Here is an 18,210-nt window from a genome sequence, read left to right on the forward strand (position 1 = left end):
CATTCTTTTGATGGTCTTGTTTGTTTCATTTTCTATGATGAGTTCTGCTAGCTATCATTATGGGTTCCTCCCGTGTTCCCATATGTAGAGATCATTTGTAGAGATCGAGATGAGGGACTCAAAAGGTAAATGCGTATTTTCTCTCTGAATCAAGAGGTATTGAATCGAAGTAATCTCAATCTTTTATTCTAACTTCAGTGATTTACGGGAGTACTTCTAACACGAGATAAAACACTGTTGGGTGTGTTCCTTCGATAGCAGGGCTTCTATCCATCTCAATTGATTAGTCTTCCAATCGTATCTATGTTTTGGCTCATTCTAATGTTCATCCTATTCATGCCATTAGAATCTGTTTCGAGAGAACGGAGGACAGAAAAAAGTATATATCATTAACCAAAAAAATAATTTTTTTTTTAGGATAGGTAATATATATATATTTTTTGGTGTAATTTGTGTTTCTTAGTATATTCGAATCCAACCCATGAGTTTTCGAACTCATATTTTGGTCCTATATGTCAAAATATAAATAAATAAATATATATATATATGTATATATATTGGTTTAAAAAGAATTAATTTGATTACAATTTACAGGAACTAAAAAAAAATTAATTGATAATTATACCGGGTTGCAATTCCCTTTGTGGATCAAATCTCAGGAAAAAAATAGTAATGGGCCGGGTTGACGGGAAATTGAGCCCACATTGGCCACCGGTCGTTCGTGTCCTCAAAACTCTGTTCCCCGTCCCCGCGATATTTTGCGTGCCAAATTTATTGGCTTCTGCTCTGCCTCTTCTTTACATTTTCGTCTTCTGCTTTCTGATTCTCCAGTCGTCCTACGGAGGCTTCTTCTCTGTGATCCGCTTCTCTCCGGTAGAGCTTTCGATTTCACCGTCTATGGAGTCGTTAATCAACGCTTCTTCTGCTGCGATCATCTCCTCTTCTTCTTCTTTTCCTATATCCTCTCCCAACAGGATGCTTCCTCTGAGATCTTTTCAAGTTCCGCACGCTTCCAAAGGTATTCGTCTCCGAGTAGATACAGGTTTTGTTTCTTCTGTTTGTTTGCATCTTTTCCTGATGAGAAGTGCGAAGAATTGAAATCGGTGTGTTGTCGAAGCGGTTACTTGTGCTAGCTGAATGATCCTGTTTATCGTTTGATTTTGATTCGTCTTCGAAGTAATTTGCTGTGTTATTAGTTTTTTATTTCTTTCTAATTCGTCTCCGAATAGATACAGGTTGTGTTCTTCTATTTGTTTGCATCTTTTCTTGATGAGAAGTGCGAAGAATTGAAATCGGTGTGTTGTCGAAGCGGTTACTTGTGCTGGCTGAATGATCCTTTTTATCGTTTGATTTTGATTCGTCTTCGAAGTAATTTGCTGTGTTATTAGTTTTTTATTTCTTTCTAATTCGTCTCCGAATAGATACAGGTTTTGTTCTTCTATTTGTTTGCATCTTTTCTTGATGAGAAGTGTGAAGAATTGAAATCAGTGTGTTGTCGAAGCGGTTGCTTGTGCTAACTGAATGATCCTTTTTATTGTTTGATTTTGATTCGTCTTCGAAGTAATTTGTTGTGTTATTAGTTTTTTCTTTCTTTCTTATTCGTCTCCGAATAGATACAGGTTTTGTTTCTTCTATTTGTTTGCATCTTTTCTTGACGAGAAGTGTGAAGAATTGAAATCTGTGTGTTGTCGAAGCTGTTGCTTGTCCTACCTCAATGATCCTGTTTATCGTTTGGTTTTGATTCGTCTTCGAAGTAATTTTTGTGTTATTAGTTTTTTCTTTCTTATTTGGAGTTGCCTGCTTAAGTTTCTGAGTGTGTGTTTAGGTAACGAGAACGAATCTGATTCTCAGTCTGATTCGAAGAATATCAGGAACCTTCCAATCCTCAGTAGACGCCATCTCTCCCTTTCTCCTCTTTCAAAGGTAGCCTCTCTGTATATTATTATTAGTTTAATTTAATGTTCTCTTCGTTTAGTTGCTGCAAATTTGAGATGATCAGATTCATCCTATTGAGAGTTTTCCGCGTGATAAAACTTATGGTTTGTGTTATACACACAACTATTTGAAATGATCTTGCGGTTTCCTATTATTTTTCTCTTCCAAAAAAACAAATAACTAGAGAGAATTGTTTATTCGAATTTCTGTAAGAAGGAAAACGATGATTGTCGAATAAGAGAATTCATAAGCCTTTATATCGGTACAATTGGTTGGTTTGAATCCTATTCATAGTCAGCTCAGCCATGAAGGAAATATGAAAATCGGCAGCCCTAGTGGTGTTTGAACACTAATGAAGTTCTGTTTTGTTTTTTTAAAATAACATGCCATTTATAGTCTACGTTATTAAGAACTAAAGTAGATATATGTTCTTTTTGTTTTCCGTTCGATCTTATTTCTAGTAAAGTTTTCCTGTTTGTTTTCCTTTCTGCATTAGGATGCTGCAATGGGAGTGGTGCTTGGTGCAGCTGCGGGAAGAGGGTGGACGACAGGATCTGGCATGGAAGGCCCCCCAGCTCCGGCTGGGCTGGAGGCCAATTCAGGCACAGAGAATGTCTCCACTTTCCCATGGTCTCTTTTCACAAAATCTCCTCGGCGAAGAATGCTTGTGGCTTTTACTTGTAACATTTGTGGGCAACGAACAACACGGGCAATCAACCCCCATGCTTATACTGATGGCACTGTGTTTGTACAGGTAAGATTTCACAACATTCATGGAATGAATCGATGGAAGTGCATATTTGACCATTTGAGTTGAGTAGAATGGAAGCATATAGTTTCCATTATTATTATTATTTTTTTTTTGCTCGGTTTCCAACTGAAATAGTTTCGTTCAATGTTCTTTTGGGGAAGAATTGATGTCAAAGAAATCAATCTTGAACAGGACACGTTAATCTTTGAATTCAGATAGTAGTCTTGAGGCTTCTGCATGTAATTAGCTGATAATCTATCAGCTATTTTAGTTGTTGACACGAAACTAATGAGCTTAGTCTTTTTTCCACTCTTGTAGTGTTGTGGATGCAATGCATACCACAAGCTCGTGGACAACTTGAACCTGTTTCATGAGATGAAATGCTACGTCAACCCGGGTTTTAACTATGGGAGCAATGGATGGGGCGATTTGAACTTCAAATATCTAGACATGGAAGAAGATGGAAATGACGATACATTCCCGATACAATGAGGTAAATACTACGCCCGTAGGGTATGTACATTCTGGACTCATCAGTACAAGAATAATTATATGTTATGTATATTGTTCTAAATATCAAATAGGAACTCAATTTGGACACAAACTTAAAACCTAGATTCTGCAGGTCAAATCAGTACAAACAAATTTAAAATGCACTCTGATCTTCAGCTAGTTTTCTTTATTGGAGCTTAGTTGCAGTTAAACTCAAAAGGGATGATGTAGCAGTTGGATTAATTTAGAAATTGTAGTTAGTAGTGGAGAGAGTTCTTCACTTTTCTGTCCTATTTTTTGCTTCTATGGCTGAGTGTGATAGTTCCCATTCGGGGATTAAGTGGAATATTAGCTCGGAAATGCAACTCTAAGAGCTAGGTTTCGAGAGGGCGGAGGAAGAGGAGAAGAATGCCAATTGGTTTACAGCTAAGCCAACTCATTAGATGCTAATTCCTCCATTAGTTCCAGTTGAATTGAATGCGGACCAGACAACTTTAGGAAATGAATGGACATGACGAACCATTTGGGCTATTGGATCATTTATAGCAGACAGATTTACTCTTATGTTTAGAAATGGAAAGATAGGGATGAAAATAGGCTAAATTTCGAATTTAGTCCTTAAATTTGGAGAAAATTAGAGTTATAATTTTGTCTTCATAGTTGGATAAAATCTCTTAGAAGCCACTAATGAATGAATTGGTAATTAACTTTCTAGGTGTGAATTAGATAGTCGATTGTATTTAGTAGCTGAAGAATTAAGTAGTTGCCTGGATAAGAAAATATGTTAGATAGTAGGTTATTCTGGTGGGCCTTGAATGCTTCAACTGATCATCTCCATCTTCATCCTAGTATAATAACGAAAGTTGTCGAACAATTTATTATTTTTTTTATTTTTTAAAGTTCCCCTCTTTCCTCTTCTTTCTCCCCCTTCCCAAATTTAATATATATTTATATAGATTGATAAAAAGAGGTCCACGCCCAAATCTGGGCATCGGGCATTTGAAATGAAGCAACCCTTCGTTTCAGACTTATAATCGAAGGTTTCGGTTCGATTTTTATTATTTTTATTATTATTATGATTATGTTAAACATGGGAAGGAGGGGAGGAAAGAGGAGGAAGGGGAAAGAGAAGAAGAAGAAAGGAAGAAGAAAAGGAAAGGAATATATATATATAATCTGTTTTTTTTAAAATCTAAAAATATTTCTTTTAATAATTAGAAGGGCAACTAGTATTGAACTCTCAAAACTCAAAACTCAAAACTCAATCATAAAAATGCAACTAAAAGTATAGTCTTTTCTACGTATTTTAATTGAAATTCAAATTCATTATTAGGTTGTTTATCGGCAAGGTTGAAATTCACGCTATTTTGTCGTTAATATTCGCAATTAGCTTGATTTTGAACAACATTCATGGGTAAATTCTCTGGCAATGCCCTCCCTTCCCGGCGCCACAATTTAACCACCATTTTACTAACCTCTTAACTTTTACTGGGTATATTATTTTACCTCTAATTTTAAGATCTATTGAAGGTACATCGCCTAAAATTTTAAATTAATTATGAATCTAGACTTAAAAATATGATTACTAAAAATGATATTTTAACTTGATTAAATCTATAGTCACTTCAACGTTTGAATTTTCTACACCAAGCAATCTCAGTGAAGGCTCAAAAGACATACTATATTCAAGCTATATTCTTAATACCTATGGCCATGCACAAGTCCAAAATCCTAGTTTAATTACACACCTAAAATGCAAAATTACTAGAGTTGGATAACACACCAGCAAAATCCAAGACGTTGCATCCTTTTTGGCTAGCTGATTGCAATACTCTCTTCAGCCATACTGGAAAATCTACTTCCTACTGAGGCTGAAAAAATAAATCTTCAAAATGGATTCCACTTTATCAATCCTCAGAACATATAATTCATTATATATGAGAGGCTTCACCTTCAAAAGCTTATACATATTGGACATACCAAGTTCTCAGATTACAACGGCTACGCTTCTGTGCGGACGCTGCTACTGGCTTGTTGACTCGAACTACTTGGGGACGCCTTCATCATGAGACTTAGAACTAAAGCAATCATCTGCATAATTTTTAAGTATAATTGCTAAGTAAAGCCGTGAGGAGAAGATTTCAAGCTAGTACAAATTCAGGTACTTACTGAAGTGATGGCAATACACAAAAGGCTGAAGCCGGGGTAGTTGAAGGGTGGATGGTCAGACAAGAATAAAGCTGGGCATCAATGAATTAGATGAAATTGTTAAATCGAGCCCCTTGTGTTTCAAAATATATATATATATATATATATATATATATATATATAGAATTGGAGTCCAAACCTGTGAGAGGACTGAAAATGATGGGAGCTGCAATTTGGGCGAGAGAGCTTAACCCTGAAAGGCATCCTTGAACCTTTCCCTGTAAATGAGTTTATTATTAATGGCCTAAAAGTTTGTGAGATCATAGAAACTATTATAGACAATGTTGTGATATGGATGATTTAATGGTTGTTGAATATGAAATTTTCACTAGTAAAAAGTATCTTTATTTACCTGCTCATGTTGACCGACTTGTTTTGATACAATGCTGCGTAGCTGTATAAATCCAAGATCACAATAAGCAAGAATGGTTATGCATCAGTCGGGAGAAACGTATAGAAGGGATAAGTTTAAAGCTTACACTTGGATTCACGAAAACAGAGAAAACAGAAAATATAGTTGCAGCATAAGGAACCTGGGCAAGAAAGAAATAAAGAAATATAATGAGAGTCAGATAACAAACCATCTTTAAGTGCGCGCATGGAAAAACTGAGTCGCAAGTCGATATCTAAAATTTGAAAAGTTTGATAAAATCACATGATATCTAACATGGTTCAATTTTACACCTCAAGCATAGGCCGAAAAAAAAAACAGAGGATTTTAAGAAATTCTTGATAATTGGCGAGGGATTTACCCAAATTGCCCAGGCAATGCTGTTAATGATCATCTGCAATAAATCAACTTATAATGAGCAATGTTGGTTAAATGACCAAATTCTTTACTGATTATATAGTAGAAGGAAAAAACTTGTTAATGGAATACTAAGCAACGAGTCCGAGGTGCTTACACCGATGCAGCCCACCAAAAGCCCAATTGAAAGTAACTTGGCTTCTGATAGAACAGGAGCCAACAAGGGCATCAAAACAAGCTGCACGTATGTATAAAGCAGTTAACTAAAAGTGAAGTAAGAGCAGAAGACGGTGTAAAGAACCAGATCCTCTTAGTAAAGCACGTAGATTCTACCTGCGAAACCGCTCCTGCTGCCCCAGAAACTAGCATCAAATCTGCGAACTGGTTCTTATCGAAGTGAAATCGAGCTTTCAAATAATACTGCAATGCAATACAATTTAACTATCAGATAGAGAGTTGGCAGTTGTTTTCACGTTGTTCTCATAAAAGATTCCCTGTTCCTGTTTCTGAAACTACTTTCAAGAATAATTGATAGGCAATTTGTATGAGTAAAGATCATTGTGGGTTTAATTAGTCTTGTGTTCGGTTATCACTGAAAATGAAATATAAAAAGAATTCAAATAATGTTTTTATTCTGATCTAGGAAACACTCTAACAGCTTGACAAAGTCCTGATCGTGACAATTACGTGTGTCAAATTTGAGTAGAATTTCCACTAGCGGACTAAACACTTCAGAATACTTCTTTCAGATATTTCAAAGTAACTACTACTGGCCTTAAATCTCACTAAATATAGAGGCAATAGTGAAGAAAAATACTGACATACCATTATCGAGGCTTGCAATCCTCCCTCTCCGAGGCCGGTGAAGAATACAACAACTGCGGCTTGTGAGAGTAGCGTACTGTAAACAACGAAGTTGTACCCTATCGTTATTAAATAGAATGGCTTACTGCAGAGTCATAGGAAGAAAGAACAGTTCTCACTGTAAAATGCACAAGCAGATAGCTGACAACTCTCATTTACCTGCTCATGATTAAGTCAATAACATCATTCAGAGTGGGAATCTTTCTGAAAGCCGACGTCGGTCTCGGGAATTCACCACCATCGTCTTCGCGGTCGGTCAATTCTGGTACTTCTTCCTTCAACATTGGCTGTACTAAATCACTTCCACCTGGCAAACGATCCTCGAGAAAGATTCTCATGTACAAAATTGCGACCATAGAGGAAATTGCAGCAATCTGATTGAAATGCACAGCAGAACAATACCGTCACTACCATTGAATCTCAAAGCATAAACTATAGAACAAACGAGAGACCAGTAGAGAATTGCGATCATAGTGGAATAATCTCATGTATAGTAGCGATTATAGATGAAACGGCAGCATCTAAAAAAAATATACGGCAGAACAGTAACAGTATCACTACCATTATAGATGAAACGGCAGCATCTAAAAGAAATATACGGCAGAACAATAACAGTATCACTACCATTCAATCTCGAAACATAAACTGTAGAACAAGAGATCAGTAGACAATCAGGATCACAGAGAAGCATTCTCATGTGTACAGTACCGATTATAGAGAAGATCGCAGCAATCTCATCGAAATACATACAAAATATCAATAACAATATCACTGCCGGTCTACCACGGAATCTCGAAACACAACTATAGAACAAAAGCGCAGTAGACAGTTGTAATCATAGATGAATGTTCTCATTGTAGAGAAATTCCCTAATTTGATCGAAATATACAGAAGAACAAAAACTATACCTCTACGCATTGAATCTCGAAACATAGAACTACAGAACAAGAGATCAGTTTCATTTCGCTAATGAAGAAAAATACCGGAAAAATGTAGTCCGTGGCGAGTAAGCGAGATGCTAAAGTTCCGCATACAAAAGCAGCAGAGCATACTCCAGTAAGCAAACCAAATGCAGACGCTCGTTTTTCCGGTGAAGTGTTGTCTGCCTGAGAAAGTAATCGGAGCATCAGATTGAGTAGAACTGGACGGAAACTTGCACGAAATTGAAAGAGATGAGTGAAGAAATTACCAGATAAGCGAGAGCGAGGCAACTGGCAGTGCCCTCGGAGATCATGGCCGTGAGAGTTCTAACAACGTAATATGCATAGAAGAAGTTCCTCTCCCTGCTGTACGCCAATATCGCTGCGCGCGAAAAATCAAATCGCCATGAGAGCGCTTTCAGAAGCTAAATACTTCCAAAGCATTTTTTAAAAGGTTAATTTAAAAATAAAAATCCGCATGTCCTTTTTATACCATAAACGTTCGCAGATTATTTTTAAAAATTATTTAAAATTTGAAATAAAGACGTCTCCACCAAAAAAAGATAATTAGGGTTTATATATATACATATATATATATATATATATATATATATATATTTTTTTTTTTTTCGCTTCAATTATGTATAACGTGTCCACGTAATTATGAGTATGTTCCCATCAAGCCTCTTCGACGATGCTAGCCAACAATTTCTTTTTCCACTAGCCATGACTTGGTCGAATCTTTAGCTCAGTCATCCAAGCCCACGATAGTGGCACTTGCTAAGTGAACGTTCCACAGACTTGGCTAAAAAAGCCCTTTTGAAAATTTGAAATTCTTAGCCAAGCCACTACGTCCAAAAGTCTTTCTAAAATGCTAATACCTTGATTTTCAATTTGAAAATAAAAATGAAATAGAAAGGTATAATATCAACCACGACTTTTACGTTGTTCAGTCCCTTCCTTTGTTCGAGAGTCAATGACCTATTATTGCAAGATGCTAGGTGCGCACGAACGTCCAATTGAATTTCCGCCTAAAGGTTTTGACTTTTTAAAAATAGGTTCAATTTATATTAAATTTATTAAAGAAAATTGATCTCTATACATACACTAAATTAAATTAAATTAAATAAGACCTAAGTTTTAAGTTGAATTTGGAAAAGATATTTTAGTGGAGGCATACCTACCGAGTGGGATAATGGAGACTGTCATCGGTAACGTTAGCAGCGCCTTCCTTCCGTACTTGTCGGACAGATTCCCTACTAGTGGCGTTATCACTACTGCTCCCAATCCCGTTAACTGCAAATTTCCATTTACGATTATATTCTCACAAAAATATAAAAATTAAAATTTTATAAAAAAATATATTATTTTCATTTTCATTTTCTTAAATTATATTTTTACAAATTTTTAATTTTATTTTATTTTTGCCTTACTTTCAATATTTTATGCTTTACGGGAGTTTTAAAATAATTATGATGTGAAAATCTTAAATTAAATTCAAAAGATTGCTTTTCCAGAGTAATGTTGACAAAAGTATTTGAATTATTAGTATTTTGATATTTTTTGTATTTTTAAAGTGATTTTTTATTCAAACAATTTTGTCAAAAGTGCTTTAAAATGTTTTTTTTTTCTTTTTCTTTTTCTTTTTCTTTTTCTTTTTTGTTACCAACCCTTTAACTAAATAAACTAAAAATAACTTATACATTATTTATGGTAATATTAAATTTTATTTATTCGAAAATTCGTAAATGAGACAGTTTTTTTCAAATATGAGAGTGAGGCAGGTTGAAAAAATGGTAAAAATATCCTATCCTCAAACACTGTGAATTTCCCATTTGACACGAAAAACAATTATGTGACTCTGATATTTGGAATATTATTGACTTCTAAATTCAAGAATCTTCTACTTTTAGAATAGATATTCCAAGTCTCATTAATTTAAACTTTACTTAAATTGATTATAATATCGATTTGATCGAGTTTAAAATCATTTACATACATGTTATTTTTCATCATTGAAAATAAACGTAATATTTAGTTTTATATATTTAAACGAAAAATTTTAAACTATCAAAATTAATTTCGATAGATAAATAATTAATAAGCATGATATTTGGTTGGACAGGCGTTAAAACATATATTCGTCAAAATACATTGTAACACATTTAAATGGAGAGGGAGAGGGTCGAAATTTTTGTGTGTTAGCTGAACGAGACCAAAAATGGTGATTATATTTATCTATATATATATATATAATATGAAAGACTAAGTAGGGCAACCTTGGAAATTTAAAAAAAAATCAAAATTATATTTAAAATATTATTGAATTTATTAAAATATTTTACATTTAATTATGCATTGAAAATTATTTGAAATAAATATTATATATATTAAAAATATAAAAAAATTATCCATAATTTTTTTTAAAAAAAATTTGCTCTCATCCCCTGAAATAAATGAAAAAACTTGGAGAATAATAATTGAAATAAAAACTTTAAAAATATCTAATTGAATATTGGAGCATTCCAGAAAAATATGGAAAGGGAAACCCATTAATCCAAACATTTAAATGAAATAAAAAAAAAATTACCCTAAAAAGTAAAAACCACCCACTTCCCCAACTGACGCACAGCCACTTCACCACCACCCACCCTCCCACCACCGGCCAAGGCTTTTTTTCTTTTTTTTTTTTAACTTCACAAATATCGTAAAAAAATCTCTAAATTCCAATATTTCCAACAATATATATTTTAAAATTAATATATCAAATTAGTAAATTAAGAAATCCGTATAAGATTAAATATATTATTAATTACAAGTTTTTGTAGTCTATATACACCACTAGCTCTTGTATTATTAATTTATAGATTTAAAATTAAAAAAAATAAAATATTTGAAATTTTAATAAAATTTTGGTAATTATCTTCAAAATCAATCACAAACAGATAAAAATAAAATAAAAATAAAATTGAAGCAAGGTTGTTCGTTGTGTTACCGCCTGTTGGAAGCCGCTGAGATAGATGGCGAGAGAGCACTCATCGCGGCCGGGGCAGAGCGCCGCCATAGTCACGTCGGTGATCGTCGGCATCACCATTACTCCGGCCGCCGTCGCCAGAAACAGCGTCACAAACAGATGACTTACCCCACAACTCAACAATTTCTCCATTTCTTCTTCTCCCTTCTCCGTCTTCTTCTTCTTCTGTTATATATATATATATTCGAAGGCTCTGCGTTTAATTCGTAAGGCTTTGCGTTTAATTCATACCTTGCTTTCGGGTCGATCGAGAAGATGGGGGCCCAGTGGAATATCAGGCCCAGCTCAAAGACGGGGACTTAATTTGTTCTAATTTTAAAAAAGAATATAAAACGCTTTTTATTTTTTATTTTTAATAATTTGTCTCTTTGCAATTTTTGGAAATAACGGGTTAGTAGAAATTTAGTCATTTATTAGAAAATTTGTGTGAGGCCCCTAAAAAATATTTTTGGTGGGGTTCGCATTAAATATACCCAACAAAAATATTTCAAATTTAAATTTATATTATTGTGTATAAATTATCGAAATTTATATTCGACTCTTATTATAAGCTATATTGTGATGCTCGTACTTTTTTTCATTCCACGCATGTTAATTAGTTTTTTTTTTAATAAAAATTAGTTAATTCTTCTAATATAACGGATCTACTTTTTCTAATGAAATAAAGACATTATTGCATACCTAACAAGACTACTACGCGTGGAAAAGATCATTTAAAACATTTCATAAAAGTGTTGGGGACTTAAATGTTGTAAACATCAATGAAAATAAAAGAAAATAACATCATGTTAAAATAATGAAAATGCACTACCCTAACTTCGATTCTATGGGTTTGTAGTGATGTCGTCATCCATACTAGGTGTCTTATCTTTAATTGAACAAAAAGTAGCACGTGGCTTGAGTATTTAGAAATATATGTTTGTTATAATGTTTTAAAAAATGAAATTCTTCTTTCAAATTTATCTCGGGATAATCGTCATTTTGTTAGTCCAAACCGTAGCTTTATTTCATTTACAAAAGGTAAACATTTGTCTGCATTCTCATCAAACCCAGTTAGTATACAAGCAATATATACAAATATTGGTACTAAAAGCAACAACTTGAATGACTAGAAAATAAATGAGACAGTAACACTCCTGTGTATTAATACCATAATAACCTCTAACTAATTATTGTTGGATGATGAAAGTCTCACATCAGTTAATTTAGGGAATGATCATGGATTTATAATCTAAGAATACACTCTTCATTGGTATGAGGCCTTTTGGAAAGCCCAAAGCAAAGCCATGAGAGCTTATGCTCAAAGTGGACAATATCATACCATTGTGGAGAGTCGTGTTCGTCTAACATGACCATTCCCCTAAATTAATCGATGTGGGACTTTCATCATCCAACAATTATAACTTAAAATTTAAAAACAATACTTTAAAATTGAAAAATACATTAAAACCTCCGAAAATTCAAACGAAAGTTTATGGAATAAAGTCTATACACAATAATTTGTTCGTAATAACTCTGAATTTGTAAACCTAATTTAACATATTGTATTTATAATTTCTCTCTCATACATATAATAATGCAAAATTGTCGGTCACCCGTATTAATAAAATCAAAATACTTAATGATCCGAAAGCAACAAGTTCATTATTGAAGGATCGAATCGAGGAGAGAGAAAACACGCCAAACGTGAAAGTTCAAGAGGTGTTTATGGAGGAGGAACTAGCAATGAGACATCACACTGTGTACTGAAAACGAGGTGGTGAGGGTGCAAAAGTAAAAGGAAAAAGGAAGAAGGAATAAAAACGTGGCTTCTAAGGTTGGCAACGGCTATATTTGAATATACTTCAACACAATACGTGGAAGCAATTCCAATTTGATTAAGATTTATATAAATCATTTTTTTAATTAAAAGTTTATCTTTTAAACATCCGAGTAAAAAATATATATTATTACGCTACGTTCAAGATAATATACAAATTCACGTTAATAACCACAAATTTATAATTATGATATTTCTAATCCAATTAAAGGGATGAGTAACGCTTTTAGCGCATATATTATTTATGGAATATATTTTAATATTCTCTCTATAATTTATTTTATTCTCTTAGTTTATATTTTATTTGTGAGAAGATATTAGTCGTTAGATGATATCATATTTAAAACTTATGAATATCAATGAAAATACACCTTTCTAATTTTATTTCTATTTCTCATTCTTAACAGCTTCAAAGAAAGAAAAGTTCGACTAATCAGTTAGGACGTTCCCGCTCCTAACATAGGTTGAGACCTTTCGAAATTGTTAGTCGAGTATGAACGTTCTTTCTAAAGCGCTAAAGCCACTCTAATAGCACAAGTTGTAATGTCCTTTAGTTTTGGTACATATATTTAAATATAATATTTTTATTTTTACATCACATGCATTTAATATATATATATATATATATATTATACACAAAAGCAAATAAGATGACAACTTTATTTTTTTTATATATAAAAAACAATATATATATATATATATATATATATATAAAAGAAAAAAATAAAATAATTTTAGTTTAACGAGGGTGGAAATTCAAACTAGCTTTATTTTTTTTCTTTTTCTTTTTTCCCTCCGTTTTTCCTTTTCTTTTTTTTTTCTTTTGTGTTTAAAAAAGCAAATAAGATGACTACTTTTTAAAGAAAATTCAATATTAATTATAGTTTCTTCCCATTTATTATAGAAATTTAAATTTAAATAAGCACTATAACAATACTTATTATTAAAATATATAGTATTTAATAACATTAATAAATAATACTCTTCAAACTATTATGATATTTTTTTAGTAATAAAATAAATTGTAGCATTTAAATTTTAATTAAACTATTAAATTTTATTTTACATTATAACTTTTTTATTTTTTGTGATAATATAAATTTTTATACTTCAATTCGAATTTAACCATTAACCCTAAAAAAAAAAAATAAAAAAAAAAAATCATTCCAGCCCATTCTTAATATAGCATTGGGGTTCGAAATATGGAAAAAAAAAATTCTTTAATATTGTAAATTTTAGAAAATTATTTTGGGTTAAATTAAACAAAATATTATTAAATTTTGGGTTATTTTCAATTGTATTTTATAAATGGTAAAAGTCTCATTTTACTAATTTTAAAAATTTTAAAATTAATAATTGATCTATTTCGTCTTTTCATTTCTAATATTTATAATTTTTTTTTTAAATTCTAATAAATTTTAAAATTTTTATTTTAAAATTTTAAAATTGATACCTCATATTATAAATTTTACTTAAAATATTAAAATTTATGTTGATTCGAACCCGAATATATAATATAAATAAATATGATTTAATGATGAGTTATTAAAAGATAACAATGATGGAATGATTGAATCACGTAAGTCAATGAAATGATATAATTTAAGTATACGATATTTTTTCAACAAATATAAACAAGGCCTTTGAACAGCTAGCCAATCGTTTGACGGTCTAAATTATTTCTTACCAACCTTATAAATTTTGGTCAAATACAATATTTAATTGAAGATCAAATTTAATCTCCGCAAAAGAATGCCTCCCAATTCTTTTCCACTACCAACATTACAAAACACATTTATACTATATAGTTTTTATATTATAAAAAACAACATTCAATTCCCTAATAGACCGATGGCTTTGGTCTCATTAAAATATGTTACGCAAATATGACCTCCCTTAATACATTATTATTATTATTCCTTTGTCCGCATAAATAGGATTTGCATGTGGAAGGTAGCCTTTATATTTTTTTTAATCACAATTATTAATATTATTATTTAAATATTTGACCTACTAGAATATTGAATATGTAATAGTCCAAACCCACCACTCTTGTAACAACTCAAGCTCATTGCTAGGATATTGTCTGTTTTGATTTGTTGTCACAAGCTTCACGTTTTTAAAACGCGTCTACTATGGAGAGATTTCCACACTCTTATTAAAAATGTTTTATTTTTCTCTTCAACCGATATGAAATCTCACAATCCACCCCCTTCGGGACCTAGCGTCCTCGCTGACACTCGTTCTCCTCTCCAACCGATATGAGATCTCACAATCCACCTCCCTTCGGGGCCTATCGTGCTCGCTAGCACACCATCCATTCCCTTTGGGGGCCTAGCGTCCTTGCTCGCACTCGTTCCCTCTCCAAACGATGTGTGACCTCACATTCCACCCCTTTCAGGGCACAGCGTCCTCGTTAGCATATTGCCTGATGTCTGACTTTGATACCATTTGTAACAGCTCAAGCCTATTGCTAGCAGATATTGTCCGTCTTGACTTGATACATATTGTCGTCAGCTTTATAATTTTAAAACATGCCTGAGAGAGATTTCCACACCCTTATAAAGAATGATTCATTTTTCTTTCAAACCGACGTGAGATCTCACAATCCACCCCTTTTCGAGGCCCAGCGTCCTCGCTGGCACTCGTTCCCCTTTCCAACCGATATGAGATCTTACAATCCACCTCCCTTCCGGGCCTAGCATACTCGCTAGCACACCATCCACCCCCCCTTTGGGGCGAAGCGTCCTGACTCGCACGTTCTCTCTCCAAACGATGTGGGACCTTATAATAAACCCCCTTCAAGGCCCAACGTACTCGCTAGCATACTGCCTAATGTCTGACTTTGATACCATTTATAACAACTCAAATTCATTGCTAGCAGATATTGTCCATCTTGACTCGATACATATTGTCGTTAGCTTTATAATTTTAAAACGTAAATTAAGGAGAGGTTTCCGTGTCCTTATAAAAAAATATTTTGTACACAACTGCCTAGAAATAGACAGTGGGAATGGAGATGATGAAACATTTAATTACTTGATTCAATGAAAATTTTTAATTACTTTAATTACCTAGAAATAATAATAACCATTACTTGAATGGTTATTTTTAAAAATTTAAAACTAAAATATATTTTTTTTGAAATTGTTTTAATAAAATGGATTAAACCTCAGAAATAGATTTTTAAAAATACTTTTTATTAAATATGTCAACATAAACTTCTATTAAAAATATCCAATCAATTATAATTCAAGTAATTATTTATTCTCGTTTTCTAGAATCAGGAATTTTCAATTTTGAAAAAAATAAAATAAAATCCAGCTTTCGAGCCGCGTTCTTGTAATTTAAATATTCGCCAAATCTTCGTAACCACTTAGTTTCCCTCCCTCTATTTAAACGTCCCCGATTCCGATGCCGATTCGATCCGATTGCAACCGAAACCCTAACAATATGATCGACGGGAAGCAGACCGCGTCGCCGAACGGAGCTTTCCGGCGAATTTTCAGAGCTCGAGGCCGGAAAAATGCGAAAGCCAGTAATCTACTGGAAGCCATTGCCAAAGTAAGCAGAGAAGGAACTGGTTTTGTTTCTCAGAACGAAGAAGACGGAGTCGTACGGATAAAGATGGTGGTGAAGAAGACAGATTTAGCTCAAGTTCTCGAAGCCATGGCCGGCGGCGGCGACGGAGGAGGAGTTGCTCCGTCGTCGGTCTCCGTCGAACAGAGGCTGGCTCTTGTGAGACGAAAGCAATTTCTCCGAGCGAAACTAGCCGCCGCGACTTGGAGTCCGGCGCTGCAGAGCATTCCTGAAGAGATCGATTCATTCTGAAGATGAAACGACGTCGTAGAACCGTAACTAATTTCAGTTTTTTTTTTTTTTTTTTTTTTTGCTGTTTTATTTTATCCAGGTGTAAATTATTTTTCCCTTTTATTATTTTTTTTTATCGATCTATTTCTTCCGTGGAAATGGATTTGATTTACTCTTTTTAAATTATTTTTGACCGTTTATTTCTTTATGAAATAAATGTTTTTAATGTATTTTGTGTAGCTAATATAAAGAGAAACGATATGTTGTTTGATGTAATTAAAGCTTTTAATTATCTTAATTTTGATTTGAATTTTTAAATAATATGTAGCTATGTATTATTTATAGCTTATATATAAAATAATTTTATAAATAAGATGAATATTAATATTATTGATATGATCTTGAAAAATCATATTGTTATTTAAAATACTTTAATATCTTTAATTTTTTAAAAATTACATTTTTGTTCCTTCCTTTTAAATTTGCTTCAAAATGATTCTTTTATCAACTTTGACGTGACGGTAACGTATAAATTATGTAGATGAGACATAAATGGTAAGTTGTACAATAACGCTAACATTTGAATTTATTTTAAAATAAATTATTTTATTCATTTTTTTAATTAAAATGAAAAACGAAAATATAATTGGATGATTATTTAAAGAAATAAAGGTTCCACGTAATTGTAATTTGGTAGTGAGTTATAATTTTTTTTTTTAAATTTAATCAATCTCTATCAAGGGTAGAAAAGTCATGCATGTTTTCATCAAATGAATAAATTTATAAGACAAAAATGTGGGAAAAAAAAACTGAGTGGTAAAATTCTAAATTATATAATTTTGATTTTGATTTTTGAGAGAATTATAATTTTTTTTTTGTCCATTTATAATTATATTCGTAAATAAGAGAAGAAAAAAAAATGATTAAAATAATATATTATTGTATATTATATTTATTTTATAAAATTATGTCTGAATCGTCTCAAAATATACTACTATATAATTTATCGTGTCTACATGTTTTCAATGCAATTAATTTGTTTCAATGGATTTTAAATTTATTTTCGACTATTTATCTAAATTATCTATAAATTATAATTTTGATGACTTATTAATGAGTTCTTTTGCGATCGCTTAGGCGCGCGAAATTGCATGTCGAGCGCAGTCGTGGAGTGCAGATGAGATTTTCAGAAAATTAGGGTTGCGAACAAGAACGAGTTTTTGCTTCTTTAAAATTTTCATCCTATTCTTGGCAATTTCCCTCTCCCCAATACAGTAGAAGCCCAGCCGATTCGCCGCCGGTCGCAGACCAAGTGAAGTATTGAAAGAATTCTCTCTTCTGAAATCTGCTTCGTCCTCCTCACTGTTATCTTTCACTTTCGTCCTTCTCAGCTCCACGGAGCAAAAGAGTAATTAACAACGAGCTTTCTTCAATTCGAAGCTAGAAGCATCATCTGAAGAAGTAGTTGAATTAGATACTTGGAGAAATCAGAAATTGTCGGGTAAAATTACTTCCTTAATGAAATTCTCTAGTCTTCTTTGTTTTGCTTATTTTGATTGCTATATATATATATATATATATATATATATATATATATATATATATATATATATATATATATATATATAT

The 18,210-nt window shown here is 32.5% G+C and overlaps 3 protein-coding genes across 7 annotated transcripts in view; 2 read left to right on the top strand and 1 right to left on the bottom strand.

Annotated features, from left to right (window-relative positions):
• The first annotated feature begins 672 nt into the window (after window positions 1–672).
• LOC111468074 lies at window positions 673–3,297 on the top strand. The gene is made up of 4 exons (XM_023113122.1): window positions 673–1,018; window positions 1,826–1,923; window positions 2,432–2,689; window positions 3,005–3,297. Exons 1-4 carry the CDS (start codon window positions 673–675, stop codon window positions 3,176–3,178), a joined length of 876 nt encoding a protein of 291 aa, XP_022968890.1. The 3' UTR covers window positions 3,179–3,297.
• Window positions 3,298–4,770: 1,473 nt separating this feature from the next.
• LOC111468189 (tetracycline resistance protein, class D-like) lies at window positions 4,771–11,124 on the bottom strand. Of its 2 annotated transcripts, none has more exons than XM_023113319.1 (15): window positions 10,914–11,124; window positions 9,103–9,214; window positions 8,188–8,300; window positions 7,982–8,104; window positions 7,158–7,372; window positions 6,960–7,035; window positions 6,468–6,554; window positions 6,292–6,372; window positions 6,139–6,171; window positions 5,866–5,919; window positions 5,739–5,780; window positions 5,526–5,604; window positions 5,348–5,418; window positions 5,159–5,269; window positions 4,771–5,063 (listed from the first exon to the last, which is right to left on the bottom strand). In XM_023113319.1, exons 1-14 carry the CDS (start codon window positions 11,082–11,084, stop codon window positions 5,180–5,182), a joined length of 1,347 nt encoding a protein of 448 aa, XP_022969087.1. In that variant the 5' UTR covers window positions 11,085–11,124; the 3' UTR covers window positions 4,771–5,063; window positions 5,159–5,179. The 2 variants fall into 2 exon arrangements, with proteins under 2 accessions (XP_022969087.1, XP_022969086.1); XM_023113318.1 differs by having other exon boundaries at window positions 4,844–5,049; window positions 10,914–11,123.
• A 6,581-nt stretch (window positions 11,125–17,705) lies between these two features.
• Window positions 17,706–18,210, top strand: part of LOC111468267 (dnaJ homolog subfamily C member 17) — a 5,173-nt gene continuing 4,668 nt past the window's right edge. For all 4 annotated transcript variants that reach the window (XR_002714728.1, XR_002714727.1, XR_002714726.1 and 1 more), the window contains exon 1: window positions 17,706–18,082. The gene's annotated coding sequence lies outside the window, so the exon portion shown is untranslated. The remainder of the gene's footprint in view (window positions 18,083–18,210) is intronic.

Source organism: Cucurbita maxima, unplaced genomic scaffold (genome assembly GCF_002738345.1).
Source record: "Cucurbita maxima cultivar Rimu unplaced genomic scaffold, Cmax_1.0 Cma_Scf00036, whole genome shotgun sequence".
In the NCBI taxonomy this organism is placed as follows: domain Eukaryota; kingdom Viridiplantae; phylum Streptophyta; class Magnoliopsida; order Cucurbitales; family Cucurbitaceae; genus Cucurbita; species Cucurbita maxima.

Bases quoted from the DNA above. Each gene is read 5' to 3' on its own strand.
- LOC111468074 (XM_023113122.1), top strand. From the start codon at position 673: ATGGGCCGGGTTGACGGGAAATTGAGCCCACATTGGCCACCGGTCGTT. The intron at 1,019-1,825 runs GTATTCGTCTCC...GTGTGTGTTTAG, and splicing joins AGTTCCGCACGCTTCCAAAG to GTAACGAGAACGAATCTGAT. The intron at 1,924-2,431 runs GTAGCCTCTCTG...TTTCTGCATTAG, and splicing joins CCCTTTCTCCTCTTTCAAAG to GATGCTGCAATGGGAGTGGT.
- LOC111468189 (XM_023113319.1), bottom strand. From the start codon at position 11,084: ATGGAGAAATTGTTGAGTTGTGGGGTAAGTCATCTGTTTGTGACGCTG. The intron at 8,105-8,187 runs GTAATTTCTTCA...TTACTTTCTCAG, and splicing joins GCCTCGCTCTCGCTTATCTG to GCAGACAACACTTCACCGGA. The intron at 5,605-5,738 runs GTAAATAAAGAT...ACTCATTTACAG, and splicing joins AAGTCGGTCAACATGAGCAG to GGAAAGGTTCAAGGATGCCT.